At 40.6% G+C, this 19,798-nt stretch overlaps 1 protein-coding gene across 1 annotated transcript in view; it reads left to right on the forward strand.

Moving 5' to 3' along the window:
• The first annotated feature begins 15,595 nt into the window (after positions 1-15,595).
• Positions 15,596-19,798, forward strand: part of LOC124282934 (E3 ubiquitin-protein ligase TRIM71-like) — a 28,031-nt gene continuing 23,828 nt past the window's right edge. Inside the window, exon 1 of the mRNA XM_046718984.1 lies at positions 15,596-15,853. Within this exon, the coding sequence (XP_046574940.1) occupies positions 15,745-15,853 (109 nt within the window). The 5' untranslated portion in view covers positions 15,596-15,744. The remainder of the gene's footprint in view (positions 15,854-19,798) is intronic.

Here is a 19,798-nt window from a genome sequence, read left to right on the forward strand (position 1 = left end):
ACATTGTATTATAAAAAAGGTTATCACACTCGTGTGTTTTGGGATGGTTGATATCCTGCATTAGGAATAACCATTGTATTTAGCGAGCCTTGGCGAGATAACCTGTATGTCTTTCTTATCTATTCATGTTGGAACAAACAAGCTCATTGAATGTCGTTTATTACATAGCCGGTTTGAGTATGGTTAGTAGTGCTACCTAATTGCTAAGAAGGAAAGTAGCTTGATACCAAATGTACTCAATGCTGCCTGTATCTACCTTTACATCCTGGGCCAAAAGAGTCCACCAGTCCTTGGATGACAAAGCTCGGTTTGACGTCATCCGCCCACTCATCTATTGGTCTCTGAAGGGGCACTCACTTTCGTCATTTTGCTGCAGAAAGGACACAGCAGAGACTTGGCACTGATGGCTTCCGGTTTGGTTTTGGTATAGTTGACGACACATTTCCGACAGAACGTGTGATAACAGACAAGGGTGCATGGATTGTCAAACACCTCTGTACATATGGTGCATGTGAGGAAATATTCCTCCAGTTTCTGAGACGTCGCCATCTGCAAACAAAAGATGCATGTGAAATTCAGAAAACTATCTACACGATAGTAAGTGTTCATTTCAAATTTGTAAATATACAAGCGTTTCCACTGATGAATATATACATGACATGTGTTCTGGAGACGTGGGGAGAAAGTAAACGTCAAAGATCAAGGCCTTCTGCAATCAGTATCTTGTGTGCCCACCTTGGGAGTCAAGAACAGCCTGATATCTCTTCCGAAAGGAGCCATGAAAGTACTAATTAGGGAATGGTCGTCCACTTGGCCACGGCTGTGGTTGAAGCTGTCGCTCATTCTGTGTTTGTGTGGGTTGAGATTTGGTGAGGAAAATGGTCTGAATATGTCGTGTTGGTTAAGCTGTGAATCGTTTGGCTGTTTGGTCTGGTGATATCATGCTGGAATCCACGAACATGAACCAGATTGATTCTGGCATTGTGTATAATTGGTGTCAACATAATCACTCTACTTCCGCTAAACACGTGGACGTTCAAGGGGACGTCTAAACATCTTCAATCTGCACCATGGGACAAAATACGTGACTTGTGCACATGGCAACCATGACGTTGTAGATGATGAATGTTCACAAGCAACACAGCATAGATGCGTTATGTTTAACCAATCAATCCATTGGCCATTATCCATCTGATAAAATGTGATACGAAATAATAAGCTTTTTATTTCTTTTGACGTGTCTCTCATGGAAGTTATCACCACAGTCGCATTTAACAGAGCCATGTACGTGTATTGTCACGGAAGCAAACACTGCACTTAACCCATATGCATTAGGTAAAATAGACCTGCCCCAATAAACGCAACATCACTAGCCAGTATGAATCATTGCAGGTAGTTTACAGACTGGAGGCAATGTGCCGTTATGCTCACAGATCGATCCACCTCAGATTAGAGTGTAGATATCCATACACCTGTATATGACGACAGCAGAGAAGGCAACACAGCAGAAGGAAGGACTCAAATACAAATTATAAGACCATTACCATCTTGTCGATTCTAAATTTACTAATGATGTCGTTATACCTGTCGCTGGTCATTGGTAGAATTGTAGTGAACCGAGAATCTGGCAAATATCACCCGCATGCCAACTTACCTTCACTTCCTTGTTCCCCCCAGTAGGTGTAGGGGGAGATTGTACCACGTGACGAATACTGGTTAGAGACAGGTTAGAGACAGGACAACTACCCGTGATTGAGCTTTTGGTTCTAGGGTCTTTACTTCAGAAAAGGCATGTAGGTGGCAGGGGTCAGATGTGTCACGGGAACAACACGATAATGTAATGTTTTGTCATTGCTTTCATTCTGTGTGTCTATTCTTCCGAATATTGTATATCCTGATTTCAAAACTTTGGTTAAACTCCATTCCTATATATTTCGCGAAATCCGTAGAACAGAGTAGCCCAGAGTAGGCGACGTCGGGTCGGGTTCGAATCTCAGCATGGGTACAAAACCCATTTGTGGTGCCTTTTAGCCGTCAGACTGCAGCCATTCACTCAATCAGAGTAAGAGATAAACATGTTTTTTTTTAAATTGAAGAATATTCGTTTAAGTCCCTTCCAAGAAAAGTTGGAAAAGGCATTTCGTAATGATAAAAAAGTATTTAAATGTGACACCAGAGCTGATACGAAAGGTTATACAAGTGTGTTGTTTGTCAAGAAAGTCCAATTTCCACTGTTAACATTAACTGTCGACTGTGTTAACACGGACCTCGACCCAGATTGTCCCTCCGTACAATACTAGGTGCATTTGCTCAGAGCAGTTGATAAAAAGAATATTTTTAGTACAGGCAACTGTCTCGTGTGAGCATGTGACAGGCTGCATGCTTGGGAAGCACACATTCGAACTATTCCCTTTGTGATCTTGTAAACAACGTTCCAATGGGTTGTTCAAACCTGATGTTTACTGATATCAGATATCTGTGCAGCCATAGAGAGGATACAGCCGGGGTTACCCTATCTCTGTACACAATTTCGATATTAAGACCAACCGACTGTTTCGAGATGTGTTTTCTGATAGATCTGTACTGCACCACACGTTATATGCTTAAGCGAAGTATATGCGTCGTGGTCTAACCACAAATTAAGCATTATTTATTGTCTCTGTAATTCATCTGCTATTGCTGACAAATTTCATTAGCTCGTTCTCGTTCATTTACAGAACCACAACCAAAGTTCGTCAATCCATATTAATATAATTTTCCTAACCTGTATGAATTTAAGAACCTTCTAAGCTCAAACGATGTGTCCGTATTAAAGAAGCTGTGTACATTTGCTGCAGTTATACATTGTACTCTTGGACCAAAATGTCGTTAACTGTCATGTCGATCATGTTGCATGTAATACTGCTGTTTGAAAATATGCTCTTGTACCACCGTTGCAGGTTTTTGAGAATAGTTCAAGCTTTTAAACTGTCTTTAAAACCTATTGCCACAGTTTGCATCTGAACCAAACTTCCCTACCCTTGTGCTCCTTCTGTAACGAAAAAGCATGAATTGATGCACTTGATTTTCTGCAAAGCTACAAGGCCTCCTTTTCAATTCAAGTCGAGTATTTGTTTCTGTTTAGCGTCTCCATTTAACACTGGCGCAATGTCCCCACATGCACCACCAATAAATTCTGCACTGCCCGTTTTGTTATTGAATGTGTCAGAGCACTGTGCAAATGAACTACTGCACAGTGATTGTTTGCATAGATCGTCTACAGGTAACAGGTTGGGATTCAACAGTCGACTAAACTACTTATCAGAAAGAGAATTCACCCGAAGCTTGAATTTATTCCTTGGCCTATGGACAAACCAACGCTGTATTGGAATCAGTTATTCAGAGACATTCACTTTTATTAAGTTGAGTGCAACTCGCTGCTCACAGTGATTTTGGTATCAAAGGGGATAACTCTAATTGGGGACGTTATGAGCGGAAAATGACGGTTAAAAGAAAGCCAAGCGTATTTTGTCTTGAAAAGAGATAAATTTGACGATTTATTTTGAAGTAAAAAGCAGGTTAAAGTCTGTATTCGCCAGGAAGGTTTCACCTAACGTTTCAAATCACTTTAATCTATTACAACGCTAGGTTATGCTTGAGTTTCAGCGCAGTTACATCTATTTCTAATGAATGTTCCATCGAGTCGCATGTGACTTTCATGTATGTGTTGGAACCGTGTTGTTACAGTGGAGTTTTGCATTAAACAATTTAGACTTCGAGTTCATAATCAATGAATACGAAGATGCTGAGGCACACCCACATCGCAAAACAATACAGAGAAACTTTCTAAAGGAATGTGTAACATCAAGAAGTCTGTGAAGTTAATTCACGTCAAGTCAAGCAATGAAGTCAACACAGTGTACTATGTTGTAAAACTTTCAAAATGCTGTTTTAAAAGAAATAGTAAAAGTTGTGCCCAACAGAAAGCAGCTATTTCTAGACAGTGAATTTGAACTATCATCAATTTGAACATTGACACAATTAAACAAGGACTTAGCAAGACCAAGCTCGCAGTATTAATCTGTTCAAAAAGATAAATAAGCACTGCCCATAGAAATCATGACAAAGACATTCTTCCCAATTTACAGATTAACCTGGAGAAAGCCTACAATAATTTTCTTGATATTTATAGTGAATATACCCAGGCCATAGAAGGGGAACCAGTACAGTAGATGGTGAAGATCAGGTAGAATACAGGGACATTGTTTCTAAAGTATGTAAAGAAGCCAGAAACATATTTTCAGAAATCAATACAGCTGAACAATTAACGTTAAACCGAAAGAATGCAGGATCTTTGCATGACACTTTGAAGAGTAATAGGAACAGAATTAGCAGCTTGCTACAAGAAATAGAATGTAATCTTTAATCACCATATCCTGATTTTCACAGTTTTCAGTATGATAGAGATACAGTTGACCAGTTGGTTTCCATGAACAATCAGTTAGGAACTCTGTTGAAGTTGTTAGGACCAGAACATTTCTATAAAGAGAAGAGAACCATGGAAGAAATAAACAATTCTGTAGACAGAATGAGGAGAGAAGTGTATGCTACAATAGCTAAGGCTACAGGTACATCTGTACAGAACCCATGTTCAAGTAAATTCATGCAGTCACAAACAACTGACACAGAAAAATACAGACCTATATCTCTAACCAGCTGTGTCTGTAAGACCATGGAACGAATGGTAAACAATAGGTTAACATGGTATCTTGAAACCAATAACCGTATAACCAATATTCAATGTGGTTTCAGGGAAAATCGTAGTACCATTGATCAGTTTGTACGTTTAGAATACTTTGCTAAAAATGCTATAGTAAATAAACAACACGCTGTATCGATATTCTTTGATCTCGAGAAAGCGTACGATACCACCTGAAAGCATGGCATTTTAAAGGATTTACATGATTTTGGTTTGAGGGGTCGTTTACCTCTTTTTACATCAAGTTTTTATCAGACAGGCAATTTCAAGTCCGAGTGGGTTCAAACCCTGTCTCACCATTACAATCAGGATCAGGGTGTCCCACAAGGAAGTATTTTGTCTGTCACTTTATTTAGCATTAAGATTAACAGCTTATCCAATGTTTTAAACAATTCAATCGATGGATCATTATTTGTGGATGATTTTAATATTTCTTGTCGCGGTAAGAATATGCATACTATTGAAAGGCAACTGCGGTTGTGTTTAAATAAAATAAATAAATGGAAAAACTAATTGTCTACACTTTTGTAGAAAGTATAAGCCTCATAAGGACCCAGAACTATCTTTAAATGGCACTCCGATCAAAGTTGCGAAGGAGGCCAAGTTCTTGAGCCTTATTTTCGACTCCCATTTAACTTTTTTTCCGCATATCAAATATCTCAAAAATAAATGCTTGAAGGCACTTGACTTGTTGAAAGTCGTTTCCAATTCTAAGTGGAGAGGGGATCAAACTACCCTCCTACATCTATAGCGATCACTGGTCAGTTCGAAGCTTGATCACGGCTCCATCGTATATGGTGGAGCCTGCAAAAGTAACCTTAAAATTTTCTTGATTCTGTCCACCATCAAGGCCTCAGACTATGTCTTGGATCCTTTAGAACTTCTCGTGTTGACAGTCTCTGTGTTGAGGCCGATGAGCCATCTCTTACACAACGCCGTATAAAATTATCCTTGCAGTATCTAACAAAACTTTATTCTAACGAGTCTAACCCTGCATTTAACTGTGTTTTCAACCCTCTTTTTGAGGATCTGTACAACAAAAAGTCTTCACTTGTTCTGCCTCTGGGATTAAGAGTCAAAACATTCGTTTGTGCTACCGGCATTGAGCTGGAAAATATATCTCCTTCCCGTCTTCTTTCTTCTTCTCCTTGGCAATTGGTTAGGCCACAGGTCGACCTAACACACACTAAATTTAAATCAGAAACTAATGACTTACATTATAAACAAGAATATGTTCAATAAAAAAGTAAATATAATACATATAAATGCTTATTTACAGATGGGTCCAAGGATGGTGGCGCGGTTGCTTGTGCCACTGTCATTGGATGCAGAACAATATCTTCCCGATTACCGGATAATAGCTCTAATTTCACAGCAGAAGCTAACGCCATATTAACAGCGCTTAAATATATGGAAAAAAAACTAAATATAAACAGTATATAATATTTTCCGACTCTCTTTCGTGTCTTCAGGCTATCAAAAGTCTTTTTTGCAAACATCCACTTTTAATAGAAATAATAGAATTATACAATGAGCTTTGCTACTGGCCAATATAAATATCTTGGCATTGTTTTCACATCAAAATTGTACTGGTCTAAAGCATGTGAAACATTAGCTTTACAAGCTAGGAAGGCTTCATTTCCGATATTTTCTCTATTCAGAACTTATCAAAATATCTCTTTGAATGTGGCATCTACTATATTTGATAGCAAAATTGTACCGATTCTGCTTTATGGTGCAGAAATATGGGGGTTTACCTATCGTGCAAACATTGAAAAAATACAAAGTTATTATTTCAAAATATATCTTCGTGTTAGCAAAACTGTATCTTCAAACATTGTACTCGGTGAAACAGGTAGAAGCCATCTTTGTGTACAGTATTTCACCCGTTGTATAAAGTACTGGTGTAGACTCTTGAATATGGAAAGTTATTGTATTCCAAAGGCATGCTATGAAATGTTAAAAGCATACGATGACAATGGTGGTCGCAATTGGGTATCCCATGTACGTTTACTTTTATTTCACTCTGGGTTTTGTTTTGTGTGGTTATCGCAAGATTGTGGCGATGTAACACGTTTTATAAGTGTTTTTAAACAGAGATGTAAAGATATAGATATACAGAATTGGTATGCAAAAATCACTTCTTCATCATTCTTAAATCTTTACTCGTCATATAAATCTTCACTTGAACCGGAAAAATATATATCAGAGTTTTGCTATGACAAAGATCTCTTACGAGTTTTATTTAAATGCAGATGCATGAGTCATAAACCTAAACTTCAACACAACCGTTTTAATAAGGTAAATGCTGATTCCATTAAATGTGATAAATGTAATTGTAATTTGATACACGATGAGTATCATTTCTTACTCGTATGTCCATTTTATTCACAACAACGCTCTTTGTACATTCCTGATTTTTATATTATATCTCCAACCAGATCAAAGTTTACCCAGCTGCTTGCAACAAAGAATGTAAAACTCCTAAAAAATATTGCAATTTATGTTAAACTATATTTACCTGTATAAATTGTAAATTGTTCCCCTGGCCATGTGCTTTATTTTGCTTATTGAATTGTACTTTTGGTCATGTGGCCATAAATACTGAATAAAGCTCTTCTTCTTCTTCTTCTTCTTCTTCAATATGACATCGTCCTCTGTTGGTTACCCAGCCATGTTGGAATCTCTGGTAACACTATGGCCGATTTTACTGCTAAGGCAGCACTCAACATCTGTGACACCACTTCTTATTCCATACTCGGATTACTAAGCTCCCATTAGATCGTACATCCGTGATCTGATGCAGAAGAAGTGGGACACTCAAGTGGGTATTAAGAAATTACATGAAATAAAGCCTTATATTGGATATACCTACCTGGGTTGTCAGTCCAGATTTGAAGAGGTCATCATACGACGATGTCGTATTGGCCACCACAAGATATACTTATGCATACCTATTGAAAGGTGAGGATCCTCCGTTTTATATCCCCTTGTGATGAGAAAACCACGGTCAAGCATGTCCTGCTTGACTGTGTTGAATTCTCCATCATAAGGGATAAATAGTTCAATATCAAAACAGTAAAGGACCTTTTTAATAAAGTTAATTATCATTTAATTATTGAATTTTTAAAAGAGATAGATTTGTTAAATGAATTTTGATATATGTTTTGTAAATAGATAAAGTTGTATAATTGGTAGTTCAAATTATCAACTTAGATTGTTTGTGGCTGTATCCTCAAAGGGGCTGAAGTAGCGTAAAATTATTTTCCTCCTGTGAGGTATGTAAGTCCCAAAACTTTCAAGTAAAATTTTCACGTACAAGGTTTTTAAACGTAGTATTTTTGTTCTTTTAAATTCTGGCCAAATTAACCGACAATCGCCACGGCTGAAGGGATGGTGTAAATCCAGCTAGGCTCCATGCAGGTAGCAAAAGTAATGTAAGTCTCCATGGTTCCTAGTATGGTGATCTACCTTCAGATGCTGGCGATCTATAGCCCGTGTTATATATTGTATTGTCTTCTTTAATAACACTGTTTTAGTTTTACATGCCAGTTTTATGGTCATATCTGTGATACTCTAGTGTTTTTACTGTCCATCGTCGACAGGTTTAATTCTTCACAATGTATAAATTGTTTTCGTCACGATATGGCTGAAATATTGCCGCTGTGACGTTAAATATTCACTCACTCACTCACTGACAAGTACTCCCAGACAGCTACAATGTAGCCTACCAGACACTTCTGAACACTGAATGTAAACTGAAGAATGATCCACAGTGGGCATCAACCTACTGTCTACAGATTAAAGATCTGGTGGACAGGGGGGTGGCCAGAAAACTTTCCACAGAAGAGTCAGAAAGTTGGACTGGACCCACGTTTTATATCAATCACGTAGCAGTAGTGAACCCAAAGTCACAAACACGGATTGTGTGTAATTGAAGTCGTAAAAGGCATCTCTCTCAACAGCTGTCTTGCCAAAAGCCTGCTACCTGAACAACAATGTTGGACTTTTGCTAAGGTGGCGAGAAGAAGCCGTTACAGTAGTAGGAGACATCAGGAAGATATTCAACTTCATTTACATGGAATCACTTGTCATCGTTTCTTATGGAGAAATCTGGAAACTGATCGGAAACCAGATGTATACATCATTGAACGTGTCAACATGGGGCATAAACCCGCTCCGGCGATAAGCACAGAAGCCATGTACAAGACTGCTGATATGTTTCAGGAGGTAAGTCCAAGTTAACTTCTCAAGTCAAGTTATGCTGATGATCTCGTTGATTCATTCAGACACATTGTAGAAGCAAACAGATATCAGAGGAAGCGGAAAGTATGCTGGGCAAAGGTGGTTTTCAAGTCAAGTGTTGGCAGTTCAGTCGACAAGCAGAGGATCTTGAAGCTCCAAAGCGAAAATCTGAATCCAAAATGCTGCTCAAAGGAACAAAGGAGCACCTACGGGTATTGGGCATGGGTTGGAATCCTGGAGAAGATCTGATGGAAATTCAAGTAACACTGAACATCTCAGAGAAGAAGAAAGGTCAACGGACTGGTCCCAACTTGGAAGAGACAGACGCCCCAAGAGGTATACCAGATAGACTCACAAAAAGAATGGTCCTTTAACAAGTCATGACCATTTATGATCCTCTGGGTTTCTTAAGCCCATTTACACTTTTCGCAAATATGTACTTGAGAGATACATGGATATTGCAACTGCAGTGGGATGAGGCACTCCCTCAGAGTCTCCAGGTGAAGTGGATCAAGTTCTTCAAATCTATGTTTGAAATGAAACATGTGAAGTATTACAGGTGTTTACGCCCAGATGATGCAATTGGAAAGCCAAGTCTTGTCATACTCAACGATGGAAGCGACATCGAAATCAATGAGTGCATTATTGAACCCACTGATCATGCTCGCAATCTTGGGGTGATAATTGACAGCACTATTAGCCTTGAAAAGCACGTCAATAAAATGTGCAAGAATGCCTACTATTTCATCCGAAACATAGGCTTAATCAGGAAGTACATCAACCAGCAAACTGCTGCAACTTTGATGCAAGCATATGTAGTATCTCGGTTGGACTATTTCAAAGCTCTGCTGCAGGGGATTCCAGAATATCTTCTGAGCAAGTTACAGAGAGTCCAGAACTCAGCTGCCCGAGTTGTGACACCCACAAAGAAGACAGAGCATATAACACCTGTTCTGATGACATTGCACTGGTTACCAATCCGACAACGTAGCCATTACAAAATATTGGTATTGATGTTTAAAGCCTTGCACAACACGGCACCAGTTTTTCTCTCAGACCTTGTGCAAGAATATCAGCCAACACGCCATCTGTAGTCTGCCGGACCAAGACATATGGTGAAAGGTCTTTTCAGGTTTGTCGGCCCAGCTTTGTGGAACAAATTACCTCTCTCTCTTCGATCAGTACAGACATTCAGTACTTTTAAATCCAGATTAAAATATCTCATTTGTTCAGCATTGCATACGGAGTTCAGCAACGCTCTTGAGCAGTCTTTTCAAGACTGGATATTTGCGCTATATAAATGTATATCAATGTAAATGTAAATGTAAATGAATGTACTCAGGTACAAGTCATTCAAAGGTGGCCATCACATGAATGTTACCCCAAAAGACCTTCGTGAAACAGAAAAGTTCATTGCAACAATCCTTGAAGACCTACAAAAGGCTCAATTTTGAATCCAATGAAAGGCGCTGATGACATATGGACTGTTGGGGAACGCATGAGAAGGTTCAACGCCATGACATCAGACTCGAGCATACAGAAACTCCTACCCGAATGTCACTATGTTGCAAGGCTCTACATGAAGAACGCCCATGGAGCAGGACACAGAGGAAGAAACGCTACACTTGCCAGATTCAGACAACACTATTGGTTTCCTCATGGAGACAAACTGGCAAACAGTGTGAAGGCAAACTGTCAGTTGTGTAAGTTAAGGGAGCCAACGTTACTCTCCAAGGAAATCAACCCCCTTCCAGAAGCAAGGTTGACGTTTTCTACTCAATTCAATCATCCAATTTGTTTAGACCATCTAAGATACGAGGTGAAGTCCTAAAACATACAAGTGGGAAGGCTTATGGAGTAATATTCACAGACCTTGCTACAAGATGGTGTACTTGACTACGACACACACTCATTCCTCCTAGCCTTCTGGAGATTTGTCAGGCCAGAAACCATATACAGTGATCCTGGAACACAGATGATTGGAGCGGAGCGTGAACTGAAAGAAGCATGGCAGAAGATTGACACAGGTCTTTAAACAAGACAAAGTACAGAAAATGGTCTGCAACGGATCTTTGTACCTGCAGACAGACCTTGGCACCAAGGAGCAGTAGAGGCACTTGTCAAGAGTGCCAAGAGAGCTATTCATTTTCCTATCCACAATATCCGAGCGATTATATGCATCTGAATTTCTGACAGTATGTGCAGAGGTAACCAACCTGATGAATGAACGTCCTATTTGTGTTCGGATCAGTGAAGACTCAGACATAACAGTTTTCACCCCAAACTTCTTATTACTTGGTCGAGCTACAGCCAAGAATCCAGGCGGATGGCAACCCAGGTGTTCGGTTGAATCAAGATATCATCTGGTCCAGACAATCACTGATGAATTCTGGAAGAAATGGACTGAGTTGTTTGCTCCAACACTTGTTGTCCGACAGAAATGGTCAACGTCTTAACGCAATCTCCAGCCAGGTGATGTAGTTCTTGTTGCAGACAAAAGTGTTCTACGCGGACACTACAGGCTTGGATTGATAAAGGAAGTATTCCCCGGCAGTGACGGCAAAGTGTGCAGAGTTACTCTGACCTACAAGAACCCTAAACAGTCGGTGTACACTGGAGCGAAGGACACTACAGTCTCGCAGTGTGCAGCGTCTTGCGTTGCTTGTTCCAGTCGACATGTCTTCAGAGATGGAGGATTCAAGTTCGTGTTGCAAAGGATTGTAGTTCCAGTAATGTTTTCACAAGAGTGACTTTAGTTTTAGATGATTCTAGACAGACACTGATCGCATCGACGCTTGTCCTCCCGGAGTATTGGAATCAGTTATTCAGAGACATTAAGTTTTATTAAGTTAAGTGCAACTCGCCGCTCACAGTAGTTTTGGTATCAAGGGGCATAACTCTAATTGGGGACGTTATGAGCGGAAGTTGGCGGTTAAAAGGAAGGATAAATTGGAAGATTTATTTTGAAGTAAAAAGCAGGTTAAAGTCTGTATTCGCCAGGAAAGTTTCACCTGACGTTTCAAATCACTTTAATCTTTTACTACGCTAGGTTATGCTTGAGTTTCAGCGCAGTTACATCTATTTCTCATGAATGTTTCATCAAGTCGCAAGTGACTTTCATGTATGTGTTGGAACCGTGTTGTAAACAATTAAACAATTTAGACTTTGAGTTGATATTCCATGAATACGAAGAGGCTGAGCCATACACCCACATCGCAAAACAATACAAACGCATTGTCCACTCCCTCATTCAATCAACCACTTCACCAACCAAACAATCTCTCAATCAACCATCCTCTGGACCAACAAACCTTCAACCTATAAACCTTTCAACCACCGAAACACTCACAAATTATCAGGAATTCAGCCATTTCAACACAAATAACCAGGAATGATAAATTCACAAAATTTCAAAACCTTATTTCAAAAGTGACTTCTTTTTTCGCTAGCTTTGCATAGATCTTATCCAGGTCACAGGTTGGGTTTCAACAATCAACTAAAATACTTATCAGAAAGAGAGTTCGGCATGGATCCCCAATCAAGCCTTGGGTCTAGTTTTGGTGAGCCTGATCTTTATATTGATCCAGGAGCCTGTTTTCAGTGAATGTTTAGTTGAGATGTGTCTCCTGCCCATAATTATGGAGACGTGTCCGTGAGACACCACATGTGTCCACAGTTGTATTTAAGACAGCAGGTGATAAGAGGAGTTGCTGCAGTCTTTAAAGGATAATGTAATTTGATTTTGTACTGTGTTGGAAAGTACGTCTATGGAATTTATTATAAGAGAACGATGTAGTAATCATGTATGGATGGGACTTGGCGTGGACAGAATATTGGGAGAGACCCAACTAGCCAAAGTTAAAAGTCGAAATGAACATTGACTACATGTAACAATGCAGATGAGTCAAGGTACAAGATGTGTCAAGGTCATGCCACAATTCTGCTGTGCCCAATTATGTGGTATCTCGTGCATGTGGGTTTGGCCCAGTCTAGGACCTGTTTCAGTGCAGATGTTAATTCAAAATTGCTTTCATCACGAACTAGGATTGATGTTGTTTTGCTCTGTAATATAGTAGATCGTCAGCATGATAAAGACACAGACACATATATCAGGTACTAGAAACAGATCACCCCTGAAGACACCAGAAATGGGCTCCACACATTTTATCTACGTGGGGCTTCGAACCCGACCTTGGGCGTGACGGGCCGGACCTTAACCACTATGCTTCTCCTTCCCCCTCCACGGCCTCTATGTACTACGGTTTTCGCGAAACATTCAGGTGTGAAATTTAAAGAAAGGTTTGAAATAAGGTTACATACTCCTGTATTCTAATGAAACGACGCGATGTGTGCAATATCGTGTTATTCCCGTAACAACTCTAACCCTTGCCGCCTACATGCTTTCTCTTAAGCAAATATATTCGCAACCTAGATTTCAATCAATCAATCAATAGATCTCAAAAACGGGTGGTTGGCGTGCTCGGTGATAACCCGTCGTTAACCAGTCCAATCTAACTCTACACCGACTCGGTGGAACGAGGAAGTTGAGGTTAGTGGGCGTGCTGGCGATATTTGCCAGATTTCATATTTCATTTCAATTCTAACAATGTTAAGATAGAGAGACGTCAGTACGCTGTGATTGGACGACCAGGTCTGAAATAATACGGTGGTAATAGTCTAAAATTTCAGCCATGGTGTTGTTTTTCCTGTGTGTGACCTTCCCACTGAGGGAACCGACTACCCTCATCTCAAACAAGTTTGTGTGTAGATTTACCTATACACTGACGCCAGTTAATTACTATGTCTATCATATGTACATATAAACACAGTTTTGAGACAGTGTCGGTGTATAGTGTCAAGTGTTATTGCATTTGTTGGGAAATCTCTTAAAGCTTGCTTTCGTTTTGGAAATGAGTTTTGCAGTCTTGGCGCGACAAAAAACGTAAATGCACCAATTGGAATAATACTAATATGAAAAGCCTTTACAGGGAGACAAGACCAAACTAAAAAATATTATAAAATCTAAACGTATTAAAGTTTACATGTTGTATAGGGGTGACACCATACTTGGGTTGTTAGGCGACGTCAGGGAAAACCCATTCTTATCAGTATGCACGTGATTCTCTATATCCATTTATCAATGGTTATGTATACAATATTGACAAGAGTGATTAGTTTTGTCTATTTTATCAACAGTAATAGATAGACGATATGGGAATGTGAGAACAAGTGATAACATAGAAATCAATCATTATTATTATAGGATATTTATATAGCACACATATCCACGCAACTTGTAAATGCACAAGGCGCTGGAGTGTTCCCTTGATCAACGGATGTCTTTTTTCTGGCATTGTTTTAACCAACTCAACTCCCTGGGGAGTATTCAACTCATGCAGCCTGTTACCCTACTACCCATTTCAAGCTGGGTGAACTGGGCCCCCAATTCATGTAGTCACAGTATTTTGTCCAGTGATGCTGCACGTTACTATACCCGTAACTTGGTGTGCATGTGTCCGTGTGTCCACCATCTGGTCACCTGCTATCGGATGATATTTCTGTATCAACGTAAGAATGATGTAAATCACATGACGTATTACTATGACAACTCTTGTCTTTTTGTACCCTCATAAGGTCATATGTTTTGCAGTATAGTTTCTTTATCTTTAACCACATGGGCACAATGTGTGGAGCCCATTTCCGGCGTCCTCCGCCCTGATATTGCTGGACAATTGCTGAAAGCGGCGTAAGACTAAACTAAACTCAATCAATCAATCAATCTTTACCTTTAACAGGAAATGGTCAAATCCAGTTTTACTTATTTAGTACAAAAAGAGGCGTAACTTTATCAGTGACCACATCCTCCTCACACTGTTCATGAAATTCATGTCACTTGGAATTTGAGGATTATTTTCATGTCATCTTAGGTTAAACTGAGGTCTTAGCAACCAGAGTATGGTATGGAGTATGGATAACGTGAGAGGCTTATCTATTGATGACGTCACGTGTTGGCGATTAAATAATCATTAATCAAACTCATCATTTTAAATAGGCCATACAAGCCAATATAGACATAACTTGGTAATCCGTGTGAGAAGTAATCTGCTAACTCCAAGTTATTTCAAGAATTTCATGAACAATGTGATGATGATGTGGTAACTGATAAAGCTGCGTGTCTTTTTGTACTAAATCAGTAAAACTGGATTAATCTAGTTCCTGTATAGGTAAAGAACCCCTGGAGAGCAAGGGTAAAACCATATGTGTCACGTGTGCTTCACAAGATAATGACAGCAGGTGACCTTGTCCTTTGACGCTTGAGTTTTCCCCATATATCTTACAGTGAATATGGAAAAAAAAGGATTATGTATAATGTCTGATTCACTCAGTGATTATACATAACCACTGAAATGTTCAGGGACTATACACAATCACTGAGAAATAGACTAGGATTTTAGATATTCATCTGCGACGCTTGTCATCTGTGGAAGCTCTGGTGTATTTACAAGTTTGAAATAAACACTTGCTATCGTTTAGAAATTATCATTTTCATGCATTACACCTGCATCTTCTGTTTGCAGATGGCGACGTCTCAGAAACTGCAGGAACATGTCCTCACATGCACCATATGTACAGAGGTGTTTGACAATCCATGCACCCTTGTCTGTTATCACACATTCTGTCGGAAATGTGTCGTCAACTACACCAAAACCAAACCGGAAGCCATCATTGCCAAGTCTCTGCTGTGTCCTTTCTGCAGCAAAATGACGAAAGTGACCTCCCCTGAGAGACCAATAGATGAGTGGGCGGATGACGTCAAACCGAGCTTTGTCATCCAGGGACTGCTGGACTCTTTTGGCCCCGGATGTAAAGGTAAGGATGAAAGCTGAACTGGTTGCAGCAATGCATGGTGGTCTATTGGGTGTGTCTTGCACCACACTCAACAGAAGAAAGGATAAACACGTGCAGTTAGACCTACGATCTGTTAACGATTCGGCTCTGGTCGTAATGTTTGTAGTCGTCCCAATACGACAGGTTTGCCTCTTAGCCTTTGCAAAGGCAAGACAACTCCTTACTCAAATGTGTACTATGCCCTTTTTAAATCTACCTGTTATTTTGAATACACTCATTATTTATGGATACATGTTTCAATTTGTACCTACACAATACCCGTGGATGTGGCAATACTGCATGTCTGTCTCAGAAATCACTTGGTTTAAGTGGAATTAAGACATTTAGGTGATGCCCAGTTTTCAATGTGTCAGTCTATTCACTTGAGTTCCTGAATTTTTAAGTAAGTCTATCAGAAGTTTGTACTTTATCTTGTGTTGTGAAGTAGCTTACACTTATATTAAGTAGTAATAACCTTTGACAAAACATGAACATTCTTTGCCATTCCATATATAGATAGAGTGGGTGAGTTTAGTTTTATCCCACCACCCTTATATATACTAGCCACATTAAGAAACTGTGCATTGTCAAAATATTATCCCAGTTGATAAGTACGATTACAATGTCATAGGAACATAAAAACTTTAATGGAGGGATCATGAGACCATAACAAGTCGGGAGAATTTCAATTGAAAAGTCAATCACAATGACGTCACGAGTCCACAAGCGGTACAGGGGTCAAACGACCATGTCACAAGCTCAATAACGGGTATGTCCACCATCTGCATTGAGAACAGCAGTTCATCGATGACGCATGGAGCCTATCAAACGTGCAAGGGAGGCTTGTGGGATGTAACGCCTGATTCTCTCAAGTTCTGTTGCAAGGTCAAGGACGTTATCTGGCGGATGAGGAAGACGGCGTAGACGTCGATCCGTCTCGTCCCAAACATGCTCTATCGGGGAGAGATCCGGTGAATTTGCAGGCCAAGGCAGTAAGTCAACGTTATGATGTTGCAAAAAATCCATAGCAACCCTTGCCGTATGAGGGCAGGCATTGTCCTGTTGGAATGTTAACCCAGGGCCATGACGTTGCAGAAAAGGAATTGCCACAGGTCGACGAATCTGATCCCTGTAGCCCACACCAGTTAAGTTGCCCTGAACAATCACCAAAGGAGTTCTTTGACGTGCTGTCATTCCACCCAAAATCATCACGGAACCACCACCAAAGCGATGCCTCTCCAAGACACAGGCCTGTGCATAACGCGTCTATAGGCACGTTGACGTCCATCACTATGGGAAATGTTCAACCTGGACTCATCTGTAAAAACAACATTTCTCCACCAAAACAAGGGTCTGCGGACATGATTTCGGCACCACATTCGGCGAGCTTGTCGATGACGTTATGTCAGGATAGGCCGTATGGCGGGACGTCGTGGTGTGATCCCGTTATGATGTAAACGTTGTCGAACTGTGTTGGGGTGGATACGCCGAAGTCGGATGGTTCGGTCAGTCATCACTACAGTCTGAAACCTGTGGCGAAGATGGGTCACCCTTATCCATCTGTCCTGTCTTGGCGTTGTTACACGTAGACGTCCAGAACGTGCAGTGGCCGATCGATAACGTCATTCTGGTAGCGTCTCACCAGTGCAGAAATGGTGTTCCTGTGGCAGTGGAGATGTGCAGCCACTTGTCATTGAGACATTTCCCGACGGACCATCCCAATGGCCTCATGACGTTGTGCAGACGTGAGCCTTGGCATGCTATGCGTTTCAATAGCCGTTTAATTTTTTGAACGATCGCAAGGGCAGGGGTTGAGCTTTCAAAAGTGACAGTATTGTGTGGCATACCTTTTCTCTGATTCTCTTTCCCGGAATGCATGTGCAACAACGTATTGCACGTCTCAAGGACGAACCCACTGACGTCACGGAACGTGGCACGTGCATGCATGTTGGATACATGTCACTAATCGCTGAGTTTAAATCCTTATGTGTCTACACAGGTTTGATAAATTTAGATTTAAAATTTTTGTATGCACAGTTTCTTTATGTGCCTAGTATTGATAGATGTGAGCACAAACACTCGATGATATATTGCTGGCCGCTTGTCCTCAACCATGTTTTCTCCAGATACGACGAACTGCACGTGCTGTCATCGCGAAGGGGAGGCAACTCCAACGACTGTGTGGTGCTCGGTATGCGATGACCACCTTGTGTGATGTATGTGCTAGGGTGCACAGTCGCATCTCACCCACTCGTCATCACGATACAACTGCCCTGACTAGTGAGGCCATTATCCCCAGGAAACGAAACATCAAGTGTAAAGAACACAAAGATCAAAACATCAAATTCCTGTGCAAAGATTGCAAGAAAGTCACCTGTCACACCTGTTGTGTTATTTATCACCGGAAATGTGAGTCAGTTGTCACACTGGAGTCGGAATTACCTGCATTAAAGTCCCAGCTGTTGAATAAGAAGGAAACTTTTTCGAAGAAGCAAATCCAAATCCAAACAAAAGTTGATACAGTTAAAGTGGATGTGGTTTGTGAAAAAGATCGATATGCAATAATGGAACATGACATCAAGTCTTTTGGTAACAACGCGAGAGAAAAGATAACTCTCATGGAAAATAAACTTCTAGATGAACTGAAAGAAGTTTCTGAAAAGCACATTGAACAACTGACAGCCGACCGAAAGTCGGGTGAAATATTAGTACAGATGTACCGACAACTGACTGAGCTGATAGACCAGATTCTACAATCTGAGTGTGACATGGACGTGTATGAGATGTATCAGGGATGTGAGGCCGGTGATGTGGATGTTGTCGGAGACGTAGACGTGAAGAAGAGGGGGAGAATAGCCAGGATCATGTTGAGACAGAACGAAGACATGCTGAGTAGAGCTCTGGACGATCTACAGCTGGGTGAGATAGATGTCCAGTATGACGGTATGGTGAACTTGGAGGCAACACCTGTATCTCAAGACACCAGTAACGTGCTGGACCTGAAGGCTGCTCCTGTGTTACAGGACACCATTAGCGTTAAGGTAGTAGGAGACGAGAATGAGGTATACCCTACTGACGTAACGGTGTTGATGGTGAATGGAACAGACACAGTGGTTGTAACAAACCACAACATCAACAGTGTGAAGTCCTTCTACACCAGGAACAAACAACGAGGTCACAGCAAGCTCAGCCTGGGAGGTTCACCGTGGGGTATAACAAGGCTGAAACACAACCAGGTGGCTGTCACTGTGCCGAATACCAGACAGATTGTAACAATTGAAGTGAACCCTGACCTGGTGCTGCTGTCGACCATCACAACCAACAAAGAGTACTGGGGTATAACGTCTCTGACACCATCAACACTAGCAGCAGGTTCTGATAGATGTGTGGATATTCTGGACATGAGAGGAAACGTCATAAAGTCGATGAACGCTGTAGTTAGCGGAAAGAAAATTAAATATTCTCCTGAGTTTCTTTCTACACCAAGAACAGGGAACATTCTTGTGTCGGATGACGGTTCCGGTCGTGTCCTGTGCCTGACAGCTGAAGGGGACGTTGTGTTCACCTTCCCTACATCAAGACACACAACACTGGGATATCCACGTGGTATCACAAGTACCAGCACAGGTGACATCCTGGTTACTGACTACGATGAACATACTGTTGCTCATCTGACTGAGTCAGGACAGTTTGTCAGAAATATACTCACTAAAGATAATAATGTCTTGTACCCGTTCGGCGTTTGTGTAGATGGACGTGGCCGTGTTTATATTTGTAATTACTGGTCAGGTGAAATCAAAGTATTTAGTTTCAATAACACAGTATAGACCTTTGATTCCTTCTCAAGTGATCATTGCATCTGTAAATATTACAATTAACTACATTTACAACGACCTCCTGACTGCAGATTGACTGACACGGTGTTGA

This window comes from Haliotis rubra, unplaced genomic scaffold (genome assembly GCF_003918875.1).
Source record: "Haliotis rubra isolate DU_JTF1 unplaced genomic scaffold, ASM391887v1 Scf307, whole genome shotgun sequence".
Lineage (NCBI taxonomy): Eukaryota > Metazoa > Mollusca > Gastropoda > Lepetellida > Haliotidae > Haliotis > Haliotis rubra.